At 41.8% G+C, this 27,672-nt stretch overlaps 2 protein-coding genes across 3 annotated transcripts in view; one reads left to right on the plus strand and one right to left on the minus strand.

The window, feature by feature from the left end:
* Positions 1 to 15,381, plus strand: part of bcl2l1 (BCL2 like 1) — a 34,374-nt gene extending 18,993 nt beyond the window's left edge. For both annotated transcript variants that reach the window (XM_084553331.1, XM_084553332.1), the window contains exon 3: positions 12,214 to 15,381. In XM_084553331.1, the coding sequence (XP_084409457.1) occupies positions 12,214 to 12,357 (144 nt within the window). In that variant the 3' untranslated portion in view covers positions 12,358 to 15,381. The remainder of the gene's footprint in view (positions 1 to 12,213) is intronic.
* Positions 15,382 to 18,898: 3,517 nt separating this feature from the next.
* cox4i2 (cytochrome c oxidase subunit 4I2) lies at positions 18,899 to 26,150 on the minus strand. The gene is made up of 5 exons (XM_084553970.1): positions 26,035 to 26,150; positions 21,616 to 21,700; positions 21,276 to 21,440; positions 19,895 to 20,026; positions 18,899 to 19,625 (listed from the first exon to the last, which is right to left on the minus strand). Exons 2-5 carry the CDS (start codon positions 21,698 to 21,700, stop codon positions 19,492 to 19,494), a joined length of 516 nt encoding a protein of 171 aa, XP_084410096.1. The 5' UTR covers positions 26,035 to 26,150; the 3' UTR covers positions 18,899 to 19,491.
* Between the last annotated feature and the right edge of the window lie 1,522 nt (positions 26,151 to 27,672).

The raw sequence follows: 27,672 nt of genomic DNA on the forward strand, positions 1-27,672 counted from the left end.
TTGATTTTCTTGCGAGCGCACGATTTGTGATCGGGAGCTCGTCGTGAGGTTCACAAAATAGTCGCACGAGTGGCAAAATCGTCTCAAAATGAGCCGACAGTCGCACAGTGTATGCCCTGCTTAAGAGAATCCAGTGCTGGACCACAAGCCGCTTCAAAAGTTGTTGTATATACATACACTGTCATTTTAAAGTTGGAATATTTCGTCCCAGGTTAAATTAAACGCTCAAAAAGTTCAAGCTTCTGAATTCTTCCTGGAGGATCCTCTCAAGCTCAGTCAATCTGGATAGATAACACCTGAACTGAACCTGATCTTCAGGTGTATAATGTTTAATAGTCTGGGTTTAAATGCTCGCCATTTCCTGCACCGTCACCCTGAAACACGATAGGGTTTTAAAAGATATTTTAAGATATCTGTAAAAGACGCTCTCGGAAACGCATCCCGCCTCGTCTCAGCCTGGAATTACATCTTAAAGGCTCCGAATACTTAAGTACAGTACATTTAATCTCTGCTCATTCTACGGTGTGATTGGATTCATTAGCTCAAAGCTGCTCATTGAGGGTGTTTACACTGTCTGCATTTGCTCGGGAGGTTTTATCTGGATCCTGGTTAATCTGCTGTTTCTTCTCATCACGCCGAGCCGCTGTGATATTTTAACTCGGGAGGTCGTGGCACAAACACAAACACATGTTGGCTAACCACACTTGGAACTTCATATGCACCCTTGTGTGCTCGTATGACATCATTTAGTTTCACCAGCGAGAACATCGTGTCACCTACTCTGGCCTGACTGTAAACAGAATTTCATCCGTCACTTGGTTGCAATAGTCACTTTGCTCAATAAACAAAAACACATCAAGTGTGCGCATGTGACTGTGACTCTGAGTGTGTGTGTGTGTGTGTGTATGCACAAGGCCACGCATCGCTGCCGTGTGCACATTTAAAGTAGTGCAACTAACAGGAAGTGTTGCTCAGCTACCGCCGGCGTAGATTACGTTTTAAAGTGTAATAAAAGGCAGCTCCATCTTCTGGTGACTCCTCGGGGGGGGGATCGTCAGGCTCTTTAACCGTGTCTCTGACTCATTACGTTCAGCTTCTCGGTTTTCTGGCACCGTCTTATCTTCTGAACAGAAAGTCGCAAACGTTTAGAAGCAGCACCGCGTTCAGTAAGAAGGGAGTTCATCTTCAAACAGAAACTCTCCTTTTCCTTAACTTTCATTCTGCCTGTTCGTTTGACAAAGCCAAAACAGAGACCTTAATTGTGACTCAGCGCGAGCACATCATTCACACTGACTGACATAATGCATTCCTCGCTGCCTTCACACAAAGATCGTTGGATAAGTGCGCGCCTCAAACATCCTGCATTCCAAGCGTGCTCGTGGTAGAACAGGGTTGTCGGATGGTATGTCAGGTTTTCATCAGAGAACATAGTTTAAATTGAACGCTCTGTTCACTTTTAAGCACTAGAAACGGAATTATTATTTTTTTTAAACTTAAACCACATCACCACGTCTAATCACAGTGATGTTGTCGTGATAGATTTGTTTATTTGTTCTCTTTTAAACTGTTCCCGTCTCCCCCACAGAGTTCCAGTAACTTTCCACTTTATCTCGTGTGCTCGTTTGCCCCCTCTGTCTCTCTCGTTCTCTATCTCTCTTTTTTTTTTTTTTTGAAAGCGACTGACTCAGAGCTGGTTGATCTAGATAGTTTCTGTCGAGTCACTGCTATTCAGAGGCAGCGCGTTTGCACACAAGCTGCGTGAGGGGTGCACGCGTCCGAGGGTCTTTGTCGGTAATGCTGACTGTTTCACAGAACCTTCCAGGTATCTTCTCGGCGCAGCTCGAGTGGCACAGCCAGAGTCCCCTGCAGCGTTAGCACAAGTTTAACCACAGAGCGTTTGCAGCCGTTGCTTGTGGTCAACGAGACCTGGGTGTCACGTGACCTGCTGGTTCCTAGAAAGTAGTAACTTCCTGCGGGGGTGGTGTCTCGATCAGATGTTGCACACAAACGTGCAGAGATGAAGTTTTAGTGGCAGCACGAAGCAGTCACTCCAGAATATATCTGGGGCTGCACTTCTATGATTGTTGTCGATAAATAGTCAAAGACGTAGGGAGAAAAGTCAACCGGTTAAGTTGCACTGACACCGGATGTTTGATGTGTTTGTTGTATTTACTTTTAGCTTGAGCTTTAAATTAAATAATCCTAAAAAAGGCAGTAATCTGCACAAGAAATATATAATCTTCCCATTGTAGTTGTGTTATAGTTACAGTAGTATGTGTTTAAGAAGAGATTTTTGAGTCCAAGGTTCCTTCTTAAGCCTGGAGAAAAGACTCGCCCTCTGGTGAATAATATACTTCTTAAATACAAATTTCTTTGGTTACTTGTCGCCAGAACTTAAAGTAATTTGTTGTACCAGTACCAGGTATGGATTTACACAGATAACACAAAATAGATCTGCAGGGATCAGCTTTGAACAACTGTTCTCTGCAGTTCCTTGTTTCCTTTTTTGAATTTGAATAAAGTTAAAATGAGATAATGCAGATTTCCGGCATTTCAGCGCTGCATTTTCTGCCAGATGTCGTGATAACACAAAGAAAAGGAACAAAATTCTCACATTCGAGAAGCAGGAACCAGCTGTAGCTGTTTACAAATGCTGTGAATTCCTGCCGTTTCCTGCATCCTCTTGTTAAAAATCTACCTGCGGTCTCACGAGACGGGTTTCAGGCGACAAATCTCGACGAGATTAGTCCACGTGTGAGGGAGATCCAAAGCATGAAAGGGAAGATACGGGTCTGAGAGCGCCGTCGTGCCTGAAAGCCGATCGGATTTAAAGAGTGTGAAGAGCTGCACGAAAGCAAGGACGTGTGCAAGATGTGAAACTAGAGGGAAGATATTGTGGAAATCTCTGGAACCGATGGCAACATTAGTTTTAAGTAGAAATTATTTTATCTGTGATGAATCTGACTCTAAGCCGTTCAGGAAATCGGCAGCGATGCCCAGCCCTGCTGTACATCTTCATTTTAACTTCGGTGCCGAGAACAGAGATACGACGTGTTCCCCAAGTTATTCAATTTCCATCCGTCCTCACCCCTATATTGCCTAAAAAAGAAAAGAAAAGCGGATGTGAGGTGTTAATCAGCGTCTGCTGCTTTGTGTGTGACGGTCAGGGAGGGAGGGGGGGGGGGGTTTCACCATCGAGGGATTTGAGCGTTGCAGCTTGTTATGGTGCAACACCGGAGTAACCGTCAAGTCGGGAGCTGATAAATGGGAAGCCGCCGCTAATGATCGTTAAAATGCTCCTTTCTCCCGCACGTAGCACGGCGGCCATTTATCAGCCGAGCGGAGACGGACCCTACAGGCCCGGAGACACTCTGCAGAACATCACACACAATAATCAGCTTCTTCCCGGTAGCCGTGGTAACCGGCTGCAGAATCTCTTACTGGTGTGCCCTCTTTACTTTTTCCGCTCCCAACCTTTAGCTTTCATGATCTAATCCTTCCCTCATCTTTTTTTTTTTTTTTTTTGTCCTTCCCTTCCTGCCAGTAACGAAGAAAGAGAAACTTGAAGACGTATAATAAAAGAAATACACAAAGCGTTTGTGCAAGCAGCTGCCTAGCACCTGATTTCCTCTGGGAGCGCGGCAAAGATAAAGAAATAAAGGCGTGACCGTGTGAAAGGGAAAGAGAGAGCGCAGATAAAGACGGGGTTTACCTGCCAGGTGGGACTAGGGGAGATTGAGCGTGTCAAAGCAAAAGCCTTGAAATGCGCACAGCGAGTTAACTGGTTGTTCTGGTAAGGATTAAAGCCGGCGAAGACCTCGTGGGTTGCCTAGATTTGATTTTTAAAAACAAAAAAAAGATGATATTTATAGAGAGATGTAATATCTGAAACACAGATGATGCCACCGCCCCCCTCCCGAGGGAAAGGTTGTTTGATTTACTGTTGCGGTCTGCGCTGGTTAGTGTATGAGCAATAACGGCCAGAGCGACGGTGTGATAGGGGCAGGTTTGGGCACATTTTCGGGATTTATTACACGTGCCGTAAGCATCACATGGGGCCAGGCAGAAAACAACAACCTTTAAATCATAATCGGTGAACCAGATTTGTCTGTGGGAGTGTCTCTTTGTGTTTGTGGAGGACTTCTACCTGTCACCTACGCTTAAAGGCTGCATAAGGACCCATCTCTGGAAAGGCTCTAAGCTAAAGATAATCTATATGACTTGATTGGCGTGTTTTTCAAGCCTCTAAGCACATCACCAGCATGGTAAACAGGTTGGATTCAATTAGAGGTGAATTAGAACAAGGGGCTGGGTAATCGCTGCTGATTTACTGATTGGATTCAATATCAATCCATTTACATGTATATATATATATATATATAAATATATATATATATATAGTGTCAAAATAATTTTATTTAAAACTAATGTCATTGTTTCCAGAGATTTGTGGCGTTCCCAAAATATTTTACCTCTAAATTTCTTGCATCCGTCTTTGCTTTTGTCCTGCTCTTCTCTGTCGTCATACCTTTTAAATCCTCTCTTTATGAGTCCTCTTATAGTTGGAGCTTCTGTCATGTTTTGATTCTACCTCACACGCCTTTATTTATTTATTTTTTAAACTCAGCCCTAAGTAGAACAAACCCAGCCCTAAGTAGAACAAACCCAGCCCCTCTTTTTCCCTCTTATATTTTGCTAAGGCCTGTTCCTAGTTTTTTTTTTTTTTTTTTTTTTGTCTACAAGTCCCACAAAAACACCCAAATCAAGAACGAACTCGTCCTAGAAACAGATGAGTAGGATCAAAAGAGGATGGAGAAGGTGTGGAAGCTTTTGAAGGAACTGGTGCAGATGTTGCCAAAGAGTATGAGTATTGCAGAAATCTCTGTCTGGACATCTGCCGTTGGTGGAAACAGGCAATATGTGAAGTATTAGGGGCAGAACACTGTTGAGGTTAAGACTTCAACCTCTTTTAATTTGGGTTTTAATTTATTTGTCTGTCTTTTATTAATCGAAGTAGTGAAGAGGGGAGTTTCGCATAGCGTAGTCGAGTTTGAGAAAGTAGTTTGACTTTAAATCTGTGAAGGTTCTCAGTCATCCAGGTCATGGTTTATCCAACAAAGGTTCAAAAAAGGCAACTGGAAATGTTTCTGGTTATATTAGCATAACAAGCAAGTTTTTTTCAGTAGGAGTTTCCTATTTAAACCTCAGACTTCCCACCAGTCCCCTAGAACTGAAGAAGCTACTCGGATGAGTGGTGAAATGTCTTCTCAAAAAACACAAGTCCAGTTGTCTTTTTTGAACCTTTTTTTGGATATGGTTTGACTTTAAAATGTTGATGGCCCGAAAGTTGCTGATTTGGGAAAACGGGGGAGAAGGAAGTGTTGCGTTTGGATTTGTAGAGATGTAAAGGTGGTTGTCATCAGCGTAGCAATCAGAATCAGAATCAGAATCAGAATCAGCTTTAATGGCCAAGTATGACACATACAAGGAATTTGACTCCGGCAACTTTTCTCTCTGGTACAGAAGCAGCTTAAATAAGTGAAATAAAATTAAAATAAGATAAAAATACAAATAAGTCTGAATCTGTACACATAAAATATAGGATAATATATACACCAAGGATTATTGTACAGTGAGTATATACAACAGTGCAGAGTTATTGTTTAATGTTCATGTGGATGGTCTGACACTCTGTGACTGCTCAGAGTTCAACAGAGCGACAGCCCGGGGGAAGAAACTGTCCTTGTGACGGCTGGTTTTGGCGTACAGCGCTCTGTAACGCCGGCCTGAGGGGAGGAGTCTAAACAGGTTGTGACCAGGGTGTGAGGGGTCTGTGGTGATTTTCCACAGACCCCTCACACCCTGGTCACAACCTGTTTAGACTCCTCCCCTCAGGCCGGCGTAGCAATGTTTAAAAGATAGATTTTTCCAATTCAAAACGACTCCATTTCCTGCATCCTCCCGTTAGAAATCTTGCTGCGGCACGAGACCCTGCAACGAAATTGGTCCACATCCTCAGACTGTAATCGCAAAAGATGATTTTGAAAGTGTGACAACAGAAAAGAGCTGCACAAAAGACATGTGCAAGAAAACTAGTAGAAAAATATTGTAGAAATACCACAAATCTTTTTTATTGAAGCATTATATGATATTTCTCTAAATGAATTGATGTCAAACTGGGAAATTAGAAGCAATATGCAGCCCTAGTAATAAACCAAAGGTGGTCCTGACACTGATCCCTGAGGAATGCCGTGAACTCACTGGGTCTTCCTTTCTCGTTACTCTTCCTGCTTTAATAGCTTTAACATTAAACCTGTTACCGTCAAGCCTGGCCTCTTATGTTTGAAGAGTCTTGGTCATCTGTGTGATTTAGTAAATCTTCAACTTTTATTCAAATCGAAACGTCTGTTAACTTATCAATCATTAAAGCAGCTGTAAGACCTTTTTAGTAGAACGTTAACACCAGAATATAAGAGAATCTCTTCGTCAGTCTGCTAAGAATGAGGACATAACTATGTACTGTACACAAATATGTAAAACTAACTGTATTACTTTAAAAACAAAATAGTTTCACTATGAATTTCCTGCCCTCCTACTGGGAACATGCCTGTACATGTCAGCTTTACAGGTGTTGGTCATCGTCACAAATCTCAGCAGCGTTATATACACCCTCATTCTTCACATAGTTCTGGAGGAATTCACGTGGAGAGATGGGCTGCGGTCAGACTATCCCTTTTTTTTTTTTTTTTTTATGAATAAACAATAAAAGGGCTTTATGAAAACACTGACTCATGTTACAGTGTTTGCAGCGCTATGTAATCACGCGACGTCATTATTCACTTAAGCACCGTTTATCAGTCTCTTGTGGCCACTTCACCTGATTTACTTTAATGTAGCTCACAGCGCTTAAGTGCAACTTTGCTCCAGTACACGTCTCAGCCAGTTCGCTCTGTGTCTTGTGTTTTGTCTCGCTTTTGCCTCCTCTGTATATTCAACTAGTTACGGCTATCAGGAATCTCTGGCCCCGTTCAGACCGCCCTGGGCAATCAGTTTGCGCAATCGCACTTTGGATTAACCTAATTACAACACAGTTTGTGCTGTTGGGAAAAAAACAATCCAATCCCGGAAGGTTATTACACTTATTGCACATAACATGCAGTAAGTTGTAAATAACTGCCAGGTATTCACTTACTCACAGGACATATTTCTAACTTTGTATATTCAAAAAACATTTTAAAGCTTAGGTGTTAAAGGGTTAAACAATAAGGTAGAGAACGCTTTATACATAATTGAATCTTCTTCAGGACACATACCGAAACTTAATATTATATTATGACAATTGATACTGACCTTGTTTTTTTTTGGGGGGGGGGGGGGGGGGGCACAGGAAATGCAGGTATCAAAAAAAGTTGTTTCAAAATAAAAGCCATTTTATCAAAACAGGAAGTCAGGCAAGAAAATAACTATTACACAAGGTTTAGGGCTAAACACAAGTTGTGTTTTATACAGTTGGCAACTACTACAAAGGATAAAGCACATTTTAAATGGCTCTTGTCACTACTGAGCAGATACCAGGTGTTCTTTTGTAATACTAGTTGTTTTTCAGAATGAATAAGGCAACACTCTGCTTACTCATATCACCCCTGTTGAGTAGGAGGTTTTTATTGTGACCCAGGACTCATTGTGTGTTCGCACCAGCAAAGAAATGAGGTCAAAAGCGTCTCTGGCTCACCTTCAAATGCACTTTGAGACCTGTGTTCACACCTGAGCTGTAAGTTGGCCACGTGTGATCAGATTGGCCAGGACGGATGTTAACGCAACGTCTGAACAGCGTCCTCTGTTCACTTGACATAGTGAGGGCTGTGTTGGAGGTTTCTGGGGAGGTTCAAGATAAATATTTACTTTACTTTGGCAGCTTCCGCACATGCGGTACACTAAAGAGAGGGTCTTTGATTCCTCACGGCCATTGACATTGTCTAGGAGTAGCGAGAGTCAGAGGGTTGATACGCGAGGGCCAAACGGTTCCGCCTGCAAGTAAGAGATTAGCACCGATGTAGGTTGAAGGTGAAATTCCCTCCCGGTGCTGACCTCATGCGAGAGGAAGCCAGTGATCCAGTGAAACCGTCACTCAGTTACATATTTTTCAGATTCCTGAGATCCCGCTCATTGACTGAGAAACACACTCGACACACACACACACACGAGCATAACGGCTCATCTAGAACGTCTGCTCACTGAGTTTAATAGTGTGTGTGTGTGTTCCTGTGTGTTTACTTAGAGCCAGAACCATGAATGAAAGGGGCTACTGTCAGACTTGGACTTTCTTAGATACCAGCAAATGTCCTTCAGATCTAAAGAGCACTGACTGCTTGCGGCAGTGATCTCAATACAGGCCATGCACTAAACAAATCTGGTTAGTGTTCTGTGTTTTTTTTTTTTTTTTTTTTTTGTCTTGGATTGGCCGCAGTTTTTAGCTAAATGGAAAAAACTATGAGTTTGAAAACAGAATGACCGGTTTGGATCCTCTTTTGTCTTCAGAGATGATTTAATTCGTCATGGCACAGCTTCAGAAATGAGTTGGAAACTTCTGCTAACACATTAACCATTGTTGACACATTGGCTTTTTTTACCATTTCAGAATAAAAGCCATCTTATCAAGCAAGATGAGATATAAATAGACAATAAAGCGGATTCTCCTGTTCCACTAAAATCCCAAAGATGCTCTGTTTGGTTGACATTTATTTGTGACATGGAGTGTTGTCCTGCTGGAAGTAGTCGCCAGAAGATATTGGTCAACAAAAATACTGTGGTGTCTAAACTCAGACGGCCCTTGAGGGCAAAAGCCTGAACTGTTCAAGGCAATCCAATCCAAATCCTGACCCTATCATCAGACTCATTAGACCAGGTTCAATCTTCTTGTTGCCCAGTTTTGAATTGTAGCCTCAGTTTTCTGTTCTTATCCGAGGTTGTGTTGGAAATGAGAAAGTTTGACCACTTCCATTTATATTTTTAAGAAACCAACATCTGTGAAAACTAAAGTACATTCAAAGTATAGTCAAATTAGTTTGTTTATGAAAAGCAGTGACAATGATGCTTGTAATATCCATTTAGCTGGTTTCAACGGGACGTTTGTCAAAGAACGATAAGGCCTCTTTAATAAAAGTCAAACCAATCTGACATCTTCTGATTTGCTGTGACGAATGAAAGAGATATACACCGATCAGCCATAACATTATCCTAATATTGTGTAGGTCTCCCTTGTGGTGACTCATCAGAGAATGGACATGGGCCTTTTGAGGGTGTCCTGTGGATCATCCCACAGATACTTGATCAGTTTGGGATCTAGTGAATTTGGAGGCCAGGTCAACACCTTGTGCTGTTCTTCACGAGTTCTTCCTAAAGTGCTTTTGTGTGTGTGTGTGTGTGTGTGTGTCAGGCTGCATCCTGCTGGGGATGGCTGCTACCATCAAGGAGTGTCATTGCTATGGGGTGGGGGTGCCTGGTCTGGTCTAGGTGGGTGCTACATGTCTAAGGAACATCCACACCAATGAATGACAGGTCCAGAAGTTTCCCAGCAGAACATTGAACTGTCACAAGATGGTTTAAATGTTATTTACTTCTCCTGTTAGTGGTTTTAATGTTGTGGCTGATTAGTGTCTACTGTCTGTGTGTGTTATTACACACATATCTACAAAGTGATCTCATCCTCTTAACTCCTGATCACATTCACACCCTGCATAGTCACAGTTCTTCAGAACACAAACACCGCAGTACCTCAGGAAAAATATTGCACCTCCTATCTCATTATTTCATCCTCTATCTCTGTCAACTCATTGTGAATATGTTTCCTAAGAACTCGGGCTGCCGGCGGGTTCCTTATTTTGTCTGGTCCGCTGTAATACAGACGTTGTCGGCGAGAAAGAAACAACTCCAAGTACTTTTCCCACATATTTCTCCGTCTGTGCCAGAAACGAAAGAGTTTCACATCGATCCGGTCGACATCAGCGCTCGTCAGTTCAGATATCAGACCGTGACCTGAGCACTTTCGCTATCAGCGTTTGTGCAATTAGTCGGTCATCGGAGCAGTTCAATGTGCTTAAACGTTGGCTGCGTTTTCCTGTAGCCGTCTTTGATGAAATAATAAATTATTCAGCGTGAAGCTCTGTAAACATAACCACGGTTAATCAGTTCACAGTGATCTCATTTGTTTGTGTCTGGCTGCGCTGATGGAGTGTTCCTGTCATAGGTGGCGTGCGCCGTGAGATGAACAGACTTAAATATTTCCACTTTGCATGATTGTGGTGCAGCTGAAAGATGTCTAAGGTGGACTAGACTAGAGCTGGACTGGGCGTCGCTCCCGGGTTTCATTCAGCATCAGTCCAGATGCCTTTCTTTAAAGTTTCTTTGGACAGCTCAGAGTTGGAGCTTCTGTCTTGTTTTGGGTCTCCGTTCTCACGTGGACTGGTCTCGTTTTGTGCGGTAAAGCGAGCAGTCAAAACAAAAACAAAGAAGGGATTTAAAATCAGGCGGTGTCTGGGCCAGCCTAATGCGCAGAGACAAACTGATTCAGAGACGAACTGATTCAGAGACAAACTGATTCACAGTTTGGTATTGGTTGTAGTGGTAAAAAACACAGTAACGATCAGGTGTTACTGTTTGATTCCTCTCACATTTTCAAACTCTTTTCTGTCTCTACCCGGCCGGCCTTAAGCAGACGGGTTCCTCCATATGAGCTCAAGGTTCTGCTCAAGGTTTCTTCCTGTAAAAAGGGGAGTTTTTCCTGCCACCGTCGCCTCCAGGCTTGCTCCGGGGGTTTCAAGCCAGGTTTTGTAAAGCGTCTTGAGACGATTTGTATTGTTATTGACGCTATTGACGTTTTCCCTTCTGAGACTTTGGCCCCTGTCGACTATCGGTATGATTCAACTCCTCGATTTGCATTCGGCACCTTCGAGATTGAGAATCTCCCTTTCGCACCACAACTAAAGAGGTGCTCACATATATAGAGCTCGGCTTGTTTGAAGTGGTCACTTTCGCCCAGAAAAACAGTACCTGCTGGTTGGTTTTCTTGTTTTGGGGGGGGAGCGGAGGCATTTGCTGTAAACTGTATACTTGTGGTTTTAGGTGATTTCGGGCCTACAGTATATTTGTTATCAAGCTTTGAACAAGGGCGACTGGACTTGTAGGGTTTCTTGAAGACAAAGTCCAAAGACTGGTGGTGTGGCGTGGAGTGGGGGGTTACCCATCAGAAACTCACATGAGTAGGATTTGTTTGTCACTTACTCAAATTCAGTATCATTTAATTTCTGGTACTCTCAACAACCTTTATGGTTTTGGTGAGTGATGGATGAGTCGATCATCAGCTTCTCTTCGTGGTTTCTTAAACTTGTTGCAGCACAGCCTTCACTTTCTGACCTTCTCACCTATTACTTTTTTTTTTTTTTGTCATTTCACTCAGTTTCCAGTAAAAAAAAAAAACTCCCACTCATCCCATAAAAGACCTTCTCCCTCCCTCCCTCCTGTCAAATCAACCTCTTGACTAAGATTCAGACTAATGAATTAGTCACTCTCACATTAGTCCTGTCAGGCGTCGCCTCTTCTCCAGCCGGGACATCATCCGTAGTGAGTCAGTGTCCAGCTCAGCTGATCAGCCGTCCTGTTTGTGTAAAAGATCGGAGCCTGTCGGGCGCCTCCTCGTGGCGAGAACCCCAAACTGCGTCCTCCCCTCAGCTCATTTCCAGGAAATGATTTTTAGTGGGCGGGCAGCGTAGGCTTGGCAATGTGAGGACGGCGATGGGGAAAGAATGTCGGCAACAACAGCAGTCCAGCAGGGACTGGGATGGGGGATTTCACTGCTGCAGACGCCATCAGTGATCAGTGCAGGCTTTTGTTTTTTTTTTTTTTGTTTTTTTTTTTGCTGGTTTTAGTAATGACTTACCTGTTGTGGGGGATGGAAATTTCCACATGTGATGGTGTGGGTTGTGACAGTCAAACAGATACCCAGTAGCAGCCTTGCTTGTTCGACCTTTACAAACGGGAATCTACCCGACACCGTGGCCTTTCACTTTTTCTTTTTTTAAATAGGGAGTTTTCAGGAGGTGTGTGTTTTTTTGTTTTTTTTTTATATATCTCATTTGAATACACCTCACATCATCATCGTCATCATCAACAAAAGGTTTTAACTCTTTACTCTCTCTCTCTCTCTCTCTCTTCCAGGAGCGCTTTGCTGAAATCTTCGGGCAGGACGCCGCCGCTGAGAGCAGGAAGTCTCAGGAGAGTTTCAAGAAGTGGCTGCTGGTCGGGATGACGGTGGTGACCGGCGTCGTGGTGGGTTCGCTTTTCGCTCAGAAGCGCCTGTGAGAGGAGACCCCTTTAGCACCGCTCTCCTCCCAACCCACCTCCTTAAACAACCCCCAACACACACACACAAACACACGAGATGCTAAGATGAAGATGCTATCAACCTCTGCAGAACTGATGATGTTTACTTTTTGTTTTCCTTCCATGTACCTTTCACGAATCCCAGAGAGAACTGAGAATCGTGAAATGTCAATGGGCCTTCATTGTTTTTTTTTTTTGAGAAAATGACAAGAGAAAGTTGTGGTTGCAAAGTACAAAGAAATGTTCCTGTATTCATTCACCGAGCTAGTTGTTGCTTCTATTCCATTCGCCCACGTGTTCCTATGTTTAGTTTCATCTTGTACGCTTTAGTTTTAACAAATTTTTGGTTCTCGGAGCAGCCTGAAGCCGATTATGGTCTTAAATATGTCGACTAAAAACGAGACGGCTCTGCAAATGTCCTTGTACGTGCCATACGGAGAGAGAGAGACAGAGAAGGCAGGGGAGGATGTGGCACCTGACCCTGAACACTTTACTTTTCTACGTCCTCCTACCCATCACCATCACATACAGTGTCATCAACCATTTACTCCACACAGCTGGTTTTGTCTTTCCCCGTCCTCCGTGTTTGGTTTTTGGTTTTCATTACGATTCTCAAACTTAAAAAACGAACTAATGGGAAACTACATTTTCTTGCTTGCTTGTGTTTGTTGGTGCGTTTTGGTTTTCTGTATTTCTGGACCATTAAAATCCCTCTGCTGCTCCCGCCGTTCTGTACTTTTATGGACATACTTGGCCTAAGACTGCTGTGTGTGCGTGTGGTTGTGCGTGTGTGCGCGTGTGTGTGTGTGTGTGTGGCAGGTCCTCAGCATGAGTTTATCTCCATGTTTAACACACGGTAGCTGAAGAACGCAGAAAACCCTGTAGCAGCACGGATAGTCAGACGAATAAAGCGAGGAAGCTCTTTAATCGCAAACGGCGTCCTGGGTTCGATATTTGGACGGAAAAGCTCCAAAGCCGCTTGGTAACACTTTATTATAAGACCCCCTCCCCTGTTTAGCAACAGTGCAACGACGCGCGGATCCTGTTTAACACAGCTTTAATGTACAGCTCTGGAAAAACAATAAGAGACCACTGCAAAATGATCAGTTTTGCTGCTTTTGCCGTGTATTTATTAAAAGGAACGTTTTTGTTTCGTTCTATAAAGTTCTGACAACATTTCTCTCAAATCTGAAATTAAAATATTGCCATTTAGAACATTTTATTGGCAGAAAATGACAACTGGTCAAAATAACAAGAAAGATGCAGTGATTTCAAACATCGAATAACGCAGAGAAACATTTCTTAAACAACACAACGCTAATATTTTAACTTAGGAAGAGTTTAGAACTCATTATTGGTGGGATAATCTCAATCTTTAATCACAGCTGTGTTTTTTTTTTTTTAATAATCTTCCTCATAAAATAAGATTTGGTTCAGGTGATCACCTGATCAGCGTCTCAGTAAGTAGAATGTGTTCGAGTGGACTGGCTGCCATAGACGTAGAGATGCTGATTTAAGAAACATTTGTGGGAGAGGTCACTTCATTTTTTTTCCAGAGCTGTAGCTGTAAGCCGATAGAGGCACGGTTTACGGGTCACCGACGAACCTCCGCTTCAAAGCATCGGTGATGTGAAGGATTGACAGTTTATTTTATGATCAAACAAGTGTCTGAACAAACTTAATCCTTCACTTAATGTGAATTTACGAGATTAATTCCAACATTTTGGCTGCGTTTTATGACCTTCATCCACAAACTGAGTCAGTTATCTGGGAAGAAGATGTATTTATACAATATACACTTCTATAATAAAGAGGTGCATAAATTATTATTATTATTATTATAATACGCTAGACTTTATCATTCCAGCTGTAATAACAATCGTCCACTTTCAATAAAACCCACGTTCCTTCTATTCGTAGCCAACTCCTTCATAGCTGAGCGCCGACATTTACTTAATCTATTAAAGATTCATCTGCCACAGTTCTGATAAGATTCATGTGAAATGTGTGTTCAGTTTGGGGGGGAGGATTAAAATAAAGTGTTATCTATTCTCTACATCTGATATTTGTCCCGGACACAGCCCACACTTCACTCCACTTCTCGTCACCAGAGCGAGCATCACGGCCTTTTTCGTGTAGCAAACGTGATGAAGCAGCTGTCTTATTTTAGGATACAGTCATGCATCAGATGTCTTTTCACTTTAATTTAATAAGAAAACGCGTCTGCTGTGTTTTTTTTTTCTCCCCCACCCGTCTCGAGCCAATCAGCATCTGTCGGTGGCTGTAGCACTGTGAAACTAGACGCCTTCAGACATTCAAATCTCATGCACTCACTTCAGCTTATCCATGCATTGCCTCCACAGTCCACAACCCCCCCCCACCACCCCTCCTCCTCTGTCCTCCCCAGATGCCTCAAATCTGTCAAATCTCCACCAGCCTCTCCTCCTCCTCTCCGCCCGGCTCCACCTCTTCCTCCTGCAGTCCCATAGCTGTCGCCGCACCTATCCGCGTGCGTCAGTCACAGCTGGCCCACCTGCTGCCCCGGCGTATAGACACACCTCCGGAGCGAACACACACACACCTGCCAATCAGCTACGTGGTGTGCAGGAGATGGAGACGGGTGGGGTGGGGCGGCAGGAGGAGACCCCGTCTTTGTTTCTAAACATCTATCCATCTTTGATTTGATTTGAAGCTGGAGGGAGTGTTTGTCACCTGGTGTTTCACACACAACTAACTGCCAGCTTGATTCATTTACTGGGAAGGAGGTGGTGGTGGCGGTATATACTCATCCCCGTTCCAAGAATATTCCCACTGCTTCAGACTTGATCTTCTTCCAGATACTTCCTCCAACTAAAGGACAATATGTCCCTGCAAAATAAAAACATAAAATTAAAAAAAAAAAAAAAAATAGCACATCTTACAGGCAGATTGCAGTTTTCTCATCAAAAGCAGTAAATTCTGCTTCACGTTTAGTTCTTTTCTAATTGTTGTCGTCGTTTTAAATCCATCACTACATACTCGGCGTTGAGTGTCCGGCTACCAGCTGCGTCCCGGTCGTCACAGACTGTCTTGTCTTTCATCATGGCATCACTAGTGTTCACTTTCTTGTTCCATTCACAAAAAAAAAATCACGTCCATTTACCGAACATGGATTTCTCTCTCAACGTTTTTTTGTCTTTGGAACAATTTTATTTCACCTGAAAACAACAAAAAAAAAAAAAAAAAAAAAAAAACTTCCTGAGCATCTTACTCGCCAAGGCCTGCTGTCATACATTCCAGTTCATTATATATCTATTTTTCTAGTGTACGCCCAATCAAGAAGCTGCTCACAGGCTTTTTTTTCTGCTGTCTGGGTTCTCACTCAAACATTTTCTCTTCCTACACATTATGTACGTCTGTATGTATGTATGTATGTATGTGTGTGTGTGTGAGTGTGTGTGAGAGAGAGAGAGAGAGAGAGAGTGAGTGCATGCGTGTGAATTTCTAGATAAATGTTCTTGAAGGAGGCACAAATGAAGTATGGCAGCATTGGCACGACCCTATATGCTAGTTATTTAACTGATTAGACTAGTACGTTAGCTTAGTAGCATATTTAAGAAAAAACAAACCTGGCTTTTAAACTTTATTTATATATGGTGTTTAAAAAAAAAATAAAAAAATTACAAAAAAAAAAAGCGTAACCGTGCCCCTTCAAATGGCCTTAAATCCCACTTCTGCATTGATGTTCACCGTCGGTCGTGTTCTCTTACGTTTACTGGACTGCTACTAGTCAAGAAGAAGCAAAGCGAGATATTTTCCAAAAATAATAATAATAAAAAAAAAAATTATAATAAATAAAAAGCTCTGGAGCATTCCTGTTGAATACAAAATTTAAAGATTCAAACCTTGTCCAATGGTGTCTGTATGTCTTTAGAATGGCATTGTAAACTTGTACCTAATAAAGCCCAATACTGGAAAATGTACCCCGGCCTTCGTGTCTTTTCTGAATTTGTGGAGCGCCGCCTGATGTTTGAGACATGCTGTTAAATATATCACAAGAAGTAGAAATCAGCCAGAAGGAAAGAAACTTCATGCCCCAGATGACTTGTTAGGGCGATGAGAGGAAATGTGAGTCATTTGTGTAACGAAATGTCAACAATAATGTAATAAGAAAATACAGATGTGAGTCAAGTGGGGAGACGGTGACCGCAATTTGTCCCGATGTGAGTTTTGAGCTAAAAAGGTAATGATAACGTCAGCATGCTGCTAAAATGTGAATGGTCTCTGGACACTGATCTTAATTTGACTTGGTGTCAAATTCGAAGAATACCCAAAAATAACAGCAGCTCTGCTCTCGGGCTGTTTGACATTCACATGTTGGCACACTTTGTATTGCACTAATTTAGTGTTTCATAATTTCAACTTTTTGCATTTAAATATTATTATATTACATTTACTGCTGCTCTTAATCGAATGTCTTTCAAGCCAAAGGACAAGTTGCAGTTTCTAAATAGTTTTTATAAAAGCTTTCGTCGTAATAAGCCGCTGTATTTAAAGCAGTAATTACACTTTCTCAGTTTTTATATCTGAAGGTTTGCATGCATTATTTTATGATCAGCAAAATGTACTGAAAATATGGATGTAAATATAGTTTGTACCCAGTGTAACCCTTTCAACACTGCTTCTGTGGCGTTGTAAGCAAATAGAAGGACAGTTTACGGGTCACTGCCGATCCTCACCTATCCGGTGATGTAAACCGTTCATGAATGACTGACAGTATAATGGTTTATTTTATGATCTAACACGCTTTACTCTGTGAAAGCATGATTTCTGCTCAGTTTTCTGTGAAGAATGTAGAAGATGTATTCATGAAATACACAGTTCTATAATAAGTGCACTGTTAAGAATTTTCCTGTAAAATAACAGTAAAGAACTGGCAGCAGGGTTGCCATTATGTTACTGTAAAATTAACATATTTTTACTGTCATTTTACAGTTTTGTGCTGTTATTGAAAAATACAGCGTTTACTGTTTGTTAAGATTACTTTCACAATACTTTACAGTCAACTGGTTTGTTTAAAAATATAAGTCTTCACAAAAACTACAGACTATGTGCTTTGTGAAAGAACAGATCGGCGAGAGGCAGGGTGCACCCTGGACAGGTCTCCAGTCTATCACAGGGCTAACACAGAGAGACAGACAACCATTCACACTCACACCTATGGCCAATTTAGAATCACCAATGAACCTAACCAGCATGTCTTTGGACGGTGGGAGGAAGCTGGAGAACCTGGAGAGAACCCACGCAGACACAGGGAGAACATGCAAACTCCACACAGAAAGAAACCAGTTGGACCATGGATTCGAACCCGGGACCTTTTCGCTGTGAGGCATCAGTGCTAACCACCTCGCCACTGTGCCGCCTGAACAGACCCAGCTTCCCATGTGTAGTTCGGGTCAAATTTCCCAGAATTGTGATTTAGAAGGTTTGGATGAATGATTAGCGGTAAAATGCTGTATTTTAGGAAAACAGTATAGTTCTGTTAAAAGAACAGTAAATCACCAAAATTTCACAGTTTTTTGTTTGTATTAACAGTAGAGTGATGTTTTCAAAAATAACAGGTTAATACTGTCGGAATTCTGCTGTAAATTAACAGGAATTTCTAACAGTGTAGGTGTATAAATTAAAATGGTATACATAAATCCACAATAGTTTGTTTATACGCCATCATAACAACATAAGCTGTTTGATTAGCATTCATATGGTAGAATGTAAGAAAAAGCACATTTTGTATTGCACTGAGTTAGCGTCTCACAATTTCAACCTTTCTCATTTAAATATAATTATTTTTATTGCTGCTCTAGTTAAATGTCTTTAGATGCCAGAGGACAATCTCACTGGGTCTTATTAGTTTTTCTAAATGCATTCATCTTGATAAGTCAATGTATTTCAGGCAGTAATTACACTCACTCGGTTTTTATAGGTGGAGGTTTGCGTGCAGCAAGGTTTATGCAGCAAGACCGAGCTGTAAAACGTGCTGAAAGTATTCAGGGGAAAGTACTCATTAGTGCAGAATTTATCCTGTAGCGTTAAATATTATTGGTACTTATTTAGGGACGGCTAAGCGGTGCAGTTAACACTCACAGCAAGAAGGTTCTGTATAAATATCCTGTAAACAGTGTAAAGCCCTGTAAACACTAGTTGTAAGCGGATAGAAAGGCGGTTTATGGGTCACCGATGAACCTCTTATGAGGAGCATCGCTAATGTAAACGATTAACAGATCGTTTTCTGATCAAACAAGCGTTAACTGATCTCGGGAATACTTAATTATTCAATTAATGTGAATTTACGAGATGAATTCCAGCATTTTGGCTGCATTAATGAAAGAAGGTTTCAGCTTGTGACCTTCATCATCCACAGACGGAGTCTACTAGTTTTCTGTGAAGGGTGAAGATGATGCATTTATAAAATACAGTTCTTTTCCAACTCTTTTTCTGAGCTCCTCCATAAACATATCTTGTGAAGATTAGGCTTGACAGTTCCCTAATTTTAAACTAAACACTGTGCGTAGGGACACCTGAGTCTCATAACACTGACTGGAACAGATGGACTCTAATTTGGCCTTGAGATTTGCGTGTAATCCTGGAGGTGCACCTCACACATATGTAATATTGGCTCATTTTCTTAAACAAACAAATCCACAAGTGTAATATCTCTTGTCATTTGTCTGCTTTCAGGACTTGTGTGAAAACTTGCTGGTGTTTTGAGTCATATTTGTGCAGAAATGTTATTTTATGTGGAAAATTCTGAACGGCACAAAACCTTAGTAAGTTTTAAGGACTCATAATAAACAAGCAAGACACGGACATAGGCAAATCTTTATTGTTATATGGTTTACAACGGGACGGACACAGTTATCCCTGACAGGAGGCTGCAGTGGTTGGAGAGGAGGCGACTGAACCGGAGGTAACACAGAGACAGTGGATCATCTTAATCTTTCCAGTGGTTTTAACAGCGATAACTCAACATTCAGATTCGGACCGACTTCAGCAGCTGCTCCGGAGAGTGGAACGAAAGCCCTGCAGCTCTGACTCTGTGCCACCTCGGCGGAAAGTCCAGCCAGCTCTCAATCTCTACTTCCACTGGCCCTTCTCGTAGTCCCACTGAGCGGAGATGCCCTGGATGGGGTTCATCTTCATGTCCAGCATCCTCTTTAACTGTTTGGCCTTCCATTCGTCCTCGAAGGTGCGGGGATGTTCAGGGTAGACTGCAAAAAAACAACAACAAAAAAAAAAGATGAGAAACAGTTACACCTGCATCTGACTGATCAAACGCTGCAGCAAGATGATCCGTTTAGATGAGTCTGCTCTTAAAAGACTCAAAAGAGCCAGAGCCACCTAAACGTCATTAGCTGCAGGTTTGCTTTTTCAGGCCAAGACGAGTCAAAGAGTCTTCTGAGAGACGGGGAGTGTTTGAGGTGAGTGAGGTTTCCTGTTCCCTGGCATGGTCGCTGTCTAATCTGAAGATGCTTTTTACCATAAATGCTCTGCCACCAGACCACCAGGCCCGTTAAGCCCAGAAAGATGAACACGCCCCCGACGACGGTCTTCCACTCATCGCTCTTCTGACTCATCTCTGGGTAGGTCTTGTTGAACGCCATCCGATACACTGGGGGGTAGAGGAGAGGAGAGAAAGCGTTGCATAAAGTGTGCAATCGAATATGCAAATGTCCTTCCTTCCTATTTCCTTGAGCGTAGTGAGCGATGGTGGCGGCTGATAGTTTAGCCGGGGGCGGGAGGGGTCATTATTTGCATGTGACACCCCTCTGTCAGGATGAGTACTGATGCTATCGAAATAAAAGCCTAAGGACACACTAGTTCATAAGGTCAAAAAAAAAAAAATGGGTGAGCCATTAATCTTAGTCAGTGTTAGAGGAAGAATAAAAAAGTCACCTCACTGTGTTTAAAGTATGAAAAGTAACTCCTCTGACTGATGAACTGGACCTAATTAGTGTAAAATAAGATTAAAGAGATTATGGAGAACTGGGAATTTCAGTTGTGGATGTGTGAACACCCTCATTCAAGCTGCACCTGCTAAGCTTACATGATCTCTTTGCTTTGCATTCTGCAGCGATCCTGTTTTTCATGACAGTTCCTGCTGCTGGTGTTTTGTTTTGTTTTTTTTCCTGCGTACCACATCAAGTAACTCGACCTGACAAAGTACACGTGGGTTGGTTTTGAGACGGATTTAGAGGAAATGCAGTACATTGAACGCCATCTTTCTGTCTGTGGCCACATAGAACCACGGCTCTGGAAATCCCTGCGCTAAAGAAACTGATAAGAAGTTTTAGTTTATGTTTAGGACAGGAGCACTACGTGTACATGTTAAAACTTTTGATTTCTGGTCCTTAATAGTTCAGGAAAACAGGTAAATGTCTCTTTATATCAGACATATATTTAGATATACACACAATTTATGTCATGTATCCCTATATTTGCATTCTCTTGCATATTATATTATATTATATTATATTGTTTGATCGGATTAAACAAGGAAACAAAGAAGATGAAGCTATCAAAAGTTCTTTTGTCCACTATAAAGGGCATTTTTATAAAAATCTAATTTATTTTTGGACAAAAACATATTGTGATATGTTCTTTTCTTTATTTATATATCCAGTGGACTTTTACTTTAATCTAAAAATTGCAGAAATTAATAAAAAACTTGATGAGTCTCAGTAAATTAAAGAAGCCACTCTGCAGAAAAATGTCTGTGTTTTTATGATTTGATCATTTTTGACTTTATACTGTGGTTTAAGTTAATCTGATTGATGTACTCATAAATATAAATTAGTTACCATACACCACTATTCCCACATATAGGAGGTTATAAGTGAATGTCTCTGACTGACACCTACAGGCGATCTTTTCCTCTTTGCTCAGCTGACCCCAGGGCCCTTTCTCCTTCTGTTTCAGGGTCTTGTCGGCATCGGTCAGGACCTCCTTGAAGGATCTGTCAGGCAGCGGGGAGTCCCTGCGGTCCCAGTACATCGGCCGAGACATGTCCACCACCTCCGACACCTCTGCAGGGACAGAGGCAGTAGAAGAGGGAGTAAAATGCTGTGAAGGTACATCAGCCTAAATAACAGGTGTGTGATGTGATGATGGGACAGCAGCGCCCTCTGCTGATTCAGTATTCTGGATTTTTTTTGTTTTGTGGTTCACCAATTTATGCTACCTACCTACCTAGCTACCTACCTTGACCGTGGCTTGACATTCTCACGCTGCCGGTGGTCAAGGCCGCCGTGGTGCGTCTGGCCAACAGGCTTCCCAGGCGCAGCATCTGGAAACAAGAAATTGTTTTTAGTTTACTGCAAATCTCTGCAGCTCAGGTGATGCTTTGTTCACACACCTCAATAACTCTAGTTAAATACCAGAGCTCTTGATGTTTGAAGAAAAAGAAATGGGGGAATCTGAGTGTGGAGCAGCTAAACAAAGAACTGTGTACTGACAACACTCAGAGTCCATGATCTCGAGGCAGATAGAAGCCTCATAACAAACACAAAGCTTGTGTTAGAGTGATGTTTTCAAATCTTTTTGACTGAAGATGACAAAGTTTGCAGTGTGAGTTTATAGTGGTTGTTGATCTATAGGGGAAGGAAGACAATAATAATAATAATAATAATAATGACAAAAAGTTCTGTTATTGGATCATATCATCTACAAGATGTAGGATATTTAAACAAAGTGGAGTGTACCAAGTATTGAACCTTGAGGGACGCCACAGAAGACGGAGGCTCTGGATAATGTATAATTTAGAAAGTAAAAAAGCTCTTTGGAAATTTGGTATTTATTTTGTTTTATCTTATTTTCTCTCTCTCTCTCATAGAAAGCAATTATTAAGTAATTATCCATTTATTTTTCGGTAATGCTGATGTGTTTTTTGAATGACTGAATCGCGCAGCGTGTAGTGACGTTAAATTATTTCATTAGTTTAATCCTTGTATAGATTTATTTAATTATTTAGTTAGTTAACAGCTACAAGGACAGAATATTTTAAAAGGCTCTCATTACAGTTCCTTTTGCTGTATTATCATTTATATTAGAGGTTGTGAGTTTTGTTCTGAATGAAGTTACATCCTTAAAGGGGAACTAACATTTTTTACCACCTGGACCTTGTTTCTGGCATAAAATACGATTGTTTACTCACCCATATAGCTTTGGTGTCATTTGGAGTCGTTCTGAAGATATTTAGATCAGCGTATATCCATATAGTGGGAGTGATTGGGGCACCGAAACGCAGCCTCTAAATAACGCATTATCTGCCACAAAACTCGTTAATCTAAAAACTCGAGTTACCTGTTATCTATTTGCGGACGTGCAGCGGTTTGTTGTTCTTTGTCCAGCTGTTCCTCTCTCTGCCTCCACATCCTCCTTTCAACGAGCTCCTCATCCGTATACTCTGGCTCAAAGTGGTAAGGACGTCCATCATAAACAAAGTTGTCGTCCACAACCTCAGAATCGGAAAAATATTCAGCCATGTTGCAAAAATCATCCAGGTCAGAGGTTAGTAGGTCAATCTACAGACCCTGGATGATGATAACAGGTAAGTCCAGACTCAACAGGGAATAGCACTAGTGTATCACAACAAAATACTGGTGAAATGAAAGAATTTCGTGGCAGATAATGAGTTATTTAGAGGCTGCGTTTCGGTGCCCCATTCACTCCCACTATATGGATATCTAAATATCTTCGGAACGACTCCAAATGACACCAAAGTTATATGGATGAGTAAACAATCATATTTTATGCCATAAATAAGGTCCAGGTTGTAAAAAACAGTAGTTCTCCTTTAAATATTGCTGGTTTTCCCTTTAGGTCAATCAACAACAATCGTAATGTATCTGGAAAATGAACTTTTTTCAAATGCTCTAATATGGATGGAACAAAACAGCCAGGCGTTCTTGTGTTCAAATCATACAGTTCCATATTTATTCATGAAACAAGAACGACCTGCTTTATGATGTGCATGACTGCACCAGGTGGAAGAAACAAATGTTGTAGAAACATTTGCAGCCTGATGAAACTGAGCTCCGGCTCGTATGTGCAGCTGCTTTCTGCAACGATGCCTTCAGGTGTTGTTGAAACCCCACTATGGAAATTGCTCTGTATTATGAAGGGATCTGGTCATTTATTTGAAAGAGGGTTGTTGTTTTGTTTGTTTTTACACAGGGGAGTTTTACATTCATTCATTCATTCGGCCAAATATCCAAATATAGATTGGATTTTTTTTCTCCCCTCTCGATCTCTTTGAGTAATTCCTTTCCATGTACAACAATTAACTCTGGACAGTGAACGCCAAGCCCATGTGCAATCATATTTTATTACAACTGGTTGTGTTTATGACTCTCAGAGGGGCACTGAATGATCAACATCATTAAGGTGAGAAAGTAAAAGACTATTAGGCTGTTTCTGAACACCTAACGACTCCTTTTCAAATGTGTTTTATTTCGCAGTAGCCCGAACACTTAATCCGACATTGATCCTATTTTTAAAAGCCGGCAGTGGCTACACTCGTACGTCTGTTATTCACCGTGCCGTGAATGAGACAATCTTGTTAAGTGCTTTATGAAGGTGGCCTGGATGACGGCCAAATCCCCTTTCTTTTCCTGTCTGGCCACCTCGTTGTCTTTTACAGATAAACACACTCTGCAATGTGACAGAGAAGTTGAGAAATAATTGAGATGTGATCTGCATCACAAGTTCTTCCATTAGAGCGGCCGGACGAAGGCTTTGAAGTCAGAGTGACGGGCAACAGGTGCTTTTTGCAGAGATAAAGACCTTCACGTTTATTTCTTTGATCAGCTCGACCCTAAAGAGTTGTTGTTGCTCATCAGGCTGGACAAAGGTTACGAAACCGTCTCTAAAGAGTTTGGATCCACAAATAATCCACAGTCAGACAGACTGAGAACAAATGGAGGAGAGTTAAGATGACAGGAGTGGTCCACCAACAAAGATCACTCCATAATAGCCTGAGAGGTCACAAAGGAACCCCGAAGAACTTCTAAGCAGGCCTCTCTCTCATTGGCTAATGTTAATGTTCATGAATTCACCATCAGGAGAACATGGAACAACCTGGTATGATGAACAAAGACACTGCTCTTCAACAAAGAACATTTCTGCCCATCTACAGATTGATCAACAACACGTGGACAAGCAAGAAGACTACTGGGACAATGTTTAGTGGACAGATGAGACCAAAGTAGAACTGTTTTTTGGAGAGGAACCTCAGAACCTCGTTTCATCCATGAAACATGGGGGTGCTAATGTCCTGGTTTGGGCCTGTTCTGCTGCATCTGGACCAGGACGACTTGTCATCATTGATGGACCAATGAATTCTTAATTCTACCAGTGAACTTTAAAAGAAAACGTCAGGACATCTGTCCATGAGCTGAATGTGAAGAGAAACTGGGTCATGCAGCGAGACAACGAGCCCAAGAACAAAAGAAATGTTAAAGAAGAACAAGATGAATATTTAGGACCTTAATCCTGACCTTAATCCAATAGAAATGTTGTGGAAGGACCTGAAGCAAGCAGTTCATGTGAGGAAACCCACCAACATCTCATGAAGTGGTTCTGTTCTGAGGAACGGGCTAAAATTCCTCCAAGCTGCTGTAGACCACTGATCAGCAGTTACCAGAAACGTTTAGTTGCTGTTATTGCTGCAGAAGTCACTGAAGGTAAATCATATTCCACTCTACGTATACCAGTTAATGACAGACTATAGTAAAAACATCTTGCAGTAAATAAATCTAATAGGTATCATGTTCAAATAAAAGCTCATGAGGAAAAGTTGTGCAAATTATTTAGTGATAACTTAAAGGATTAACCGACTACTGCTAGAAAAATACATCCCGCAACCCTTTGCCCTAACTATAACCTTAAACTAACCTCCATCTTACTCCCACGGTCTAAAAACAAATCCAGCCTGGTCCTCACAGACGCAGAAACACAACCACACACAGACACACAGAGTGAAAATGGTGGAAAATGTTGGCTGGAATTCAGAGCTGGAGAGTCCGAGTTGACCTCTCTGAGAGGAGAGGAGCGGAGCTAAACAAGGAAAGGCTTCTGCTTTTGCTCCTGACCTGTTTCAGCACCTGTTCACTTTAATATCTACGCAGAATATAAAATAAAGTGCCTTTATTTGTTCTTAGCCAAGGCAGTATTTGCTCAAAAGCACTTTTTTTTCTATCACAAAGGAAAAGCAAGTGAAGGGAGCAATGCTTGTTTCTATCCAGACATTAAAGTCTTAAAAAGTTTTATTCTTGCAAACAAGACAATTGCACACGATTCTATGCTGCGTGGTTTGTTTATTTTATGATTCTGCTATAAATAAAGGAGCTTTGAGCGACTTTATTCTGCCTCCAGAGCATTTTTAACTTCCTATGTTTGACAGTTGACTTCTAGATATCTGTCCGATCTGTGCGACCATGTCCTCGCTGCACGTCCGCCACTCTCCCCCTAGCAGTGTGGGGTTTGGACAGGGGTGAGGGTGAAGGTGTGGGGAGGGAGGGGGTGGGTCTGTCCCTAAATCTACTCCTTCAAGTGACTCCCTGCCAGATTTAACTACAACTAGTCCATGCATCTGATTGAGCAAAAAGACAAGATACTCACAGTGGTCGCTAGATTTTGAGAGGCAACGGGCGAAAAGGAAGATCAGACTGTTTAGGCCTTCTTTCCTGCTCCGTCTCTGCTCTTACCGCCGCGCGACACTGAGCAGAAAGCAAGCGTTAGTGGGCGGGTGAGAGAGGCTGGACGGAAGACACAGAGGGAGAGGGAGGGAGCTGGAGACCAAACTAGTGCAAGTAAACAGTCGAGGAAAGCATGTGACGGGACTGGCAGGCTAACCAGAAGGAGAGGGCAGGGTTTAGTTAGAGGAGCATGGTCGACTAAAGGACACTTTCAGTCTTATTTACCTTTCGTTCAGCCATGATATAGAGCAGACGGAGGGGAGGCATTAGCCGGGGTCACATTAGGACACATTAGACGGGAGGAAGTGGTGGGACAGTGTGAATTTCCTTGAAATAAAACGTATCCGCGAGAGCGAGTGGGCACCGCGCCACAACTTTCCCACAGCGGCTTGGCAGCGAGCCCTAAACTCTAACGGCCTGTTGGGTTGTACGTGGTGCAGGGGGAGGTCAGCAGTCAGCAGTCAGCACGCAGACAGGTGGACATAGAGGTCAGATAAGGACAGATCTGTTTGGAGCGACACCACAACACAACACAGCGCGGCTCCAACCCAAAATAAAAGCTCAGGTAGAATGAGTCTATTAATATCAGCGTGTTTCAGAGTGTGATCAGCCGCAGTCAGAGAGTAAATCAAGTCTCTAAACATTTATTGTTTGAGTTGTTTAAGTGTTTATGTATGTCAGAAAATATCCCTCCTCAATATCCTGCAGTGACGCCAAATTAGGAAGTAAATGGGTCCTTAAAAGATTTCTGTTAGAGCTGCAGCACTGAAAAAGACTTTGAAGACACAGTGACGGTCACCAGGTGCTTTTTGCAGCCCTGTCATTTCTGTATCTTATTGCATTAACCACCTTTATTTCTACCCTAAGAGCCACACAGAGGGAGATGGACACACAAGCTGGATGAGGACAGACCGGAGACTAAAGGCTGCAACCCAGAACTAGGCTCAGCATGTATGAATGAATCTATTAACATCACACAGCATTAAAACCTTTATTCTAGATTCTAGATCTATACGGTTCTTCATGTTTACAGATGTTTACAGTCTTCATATTCACCAGTCAGACGACACACGGGTCAAAGTACGCGTCCAGATTAACTGTGTCGCTTGGCAAGAGTAGAACAATGCTCATGAATTATTATCCTGCTCATTCTTTGCTCCGCTGCCGACACACCGGACTGATAATCTGCTGCTAAGATGGAACGGAATGAAATGTTTTTTGTTTTTTTGTTTCCAAATTCTGTTGTTACTAGTTTTAATATAATCTAGATATACTTCTATTTCTATCTGATGTCACATTTCTACCCAAGAATCAATCAGACCTTCAGGAAATATGCTTTAAACTGAATCAGTTCCAATTTTTCCAACATATTTATTTATTGTTATTGTATAGTAATATAGTAATAATAAAATAATAATTATGCTATAACACAATAATAACAATACTACAACTACTACTACTACTAATAATAATAATAATAATAATAATAAAGGGCAAACTATACCACTACGGTAAAGTTGGATCTCTAAAAATAAATTAAATTGATAAAAATAGAAAAGTA

This window comes from Chelon labrosus, assembly GCF_963514085.1.
Source record: "Chelon labrosus genome assembly, chromosome: 10".
NCBI classification, from domain to species: Eukaryota; Metazoa; Chordata; class Actinopteri; order Mugiliformes; family Mugilidae; genus Chelon; species Chelon labrosus.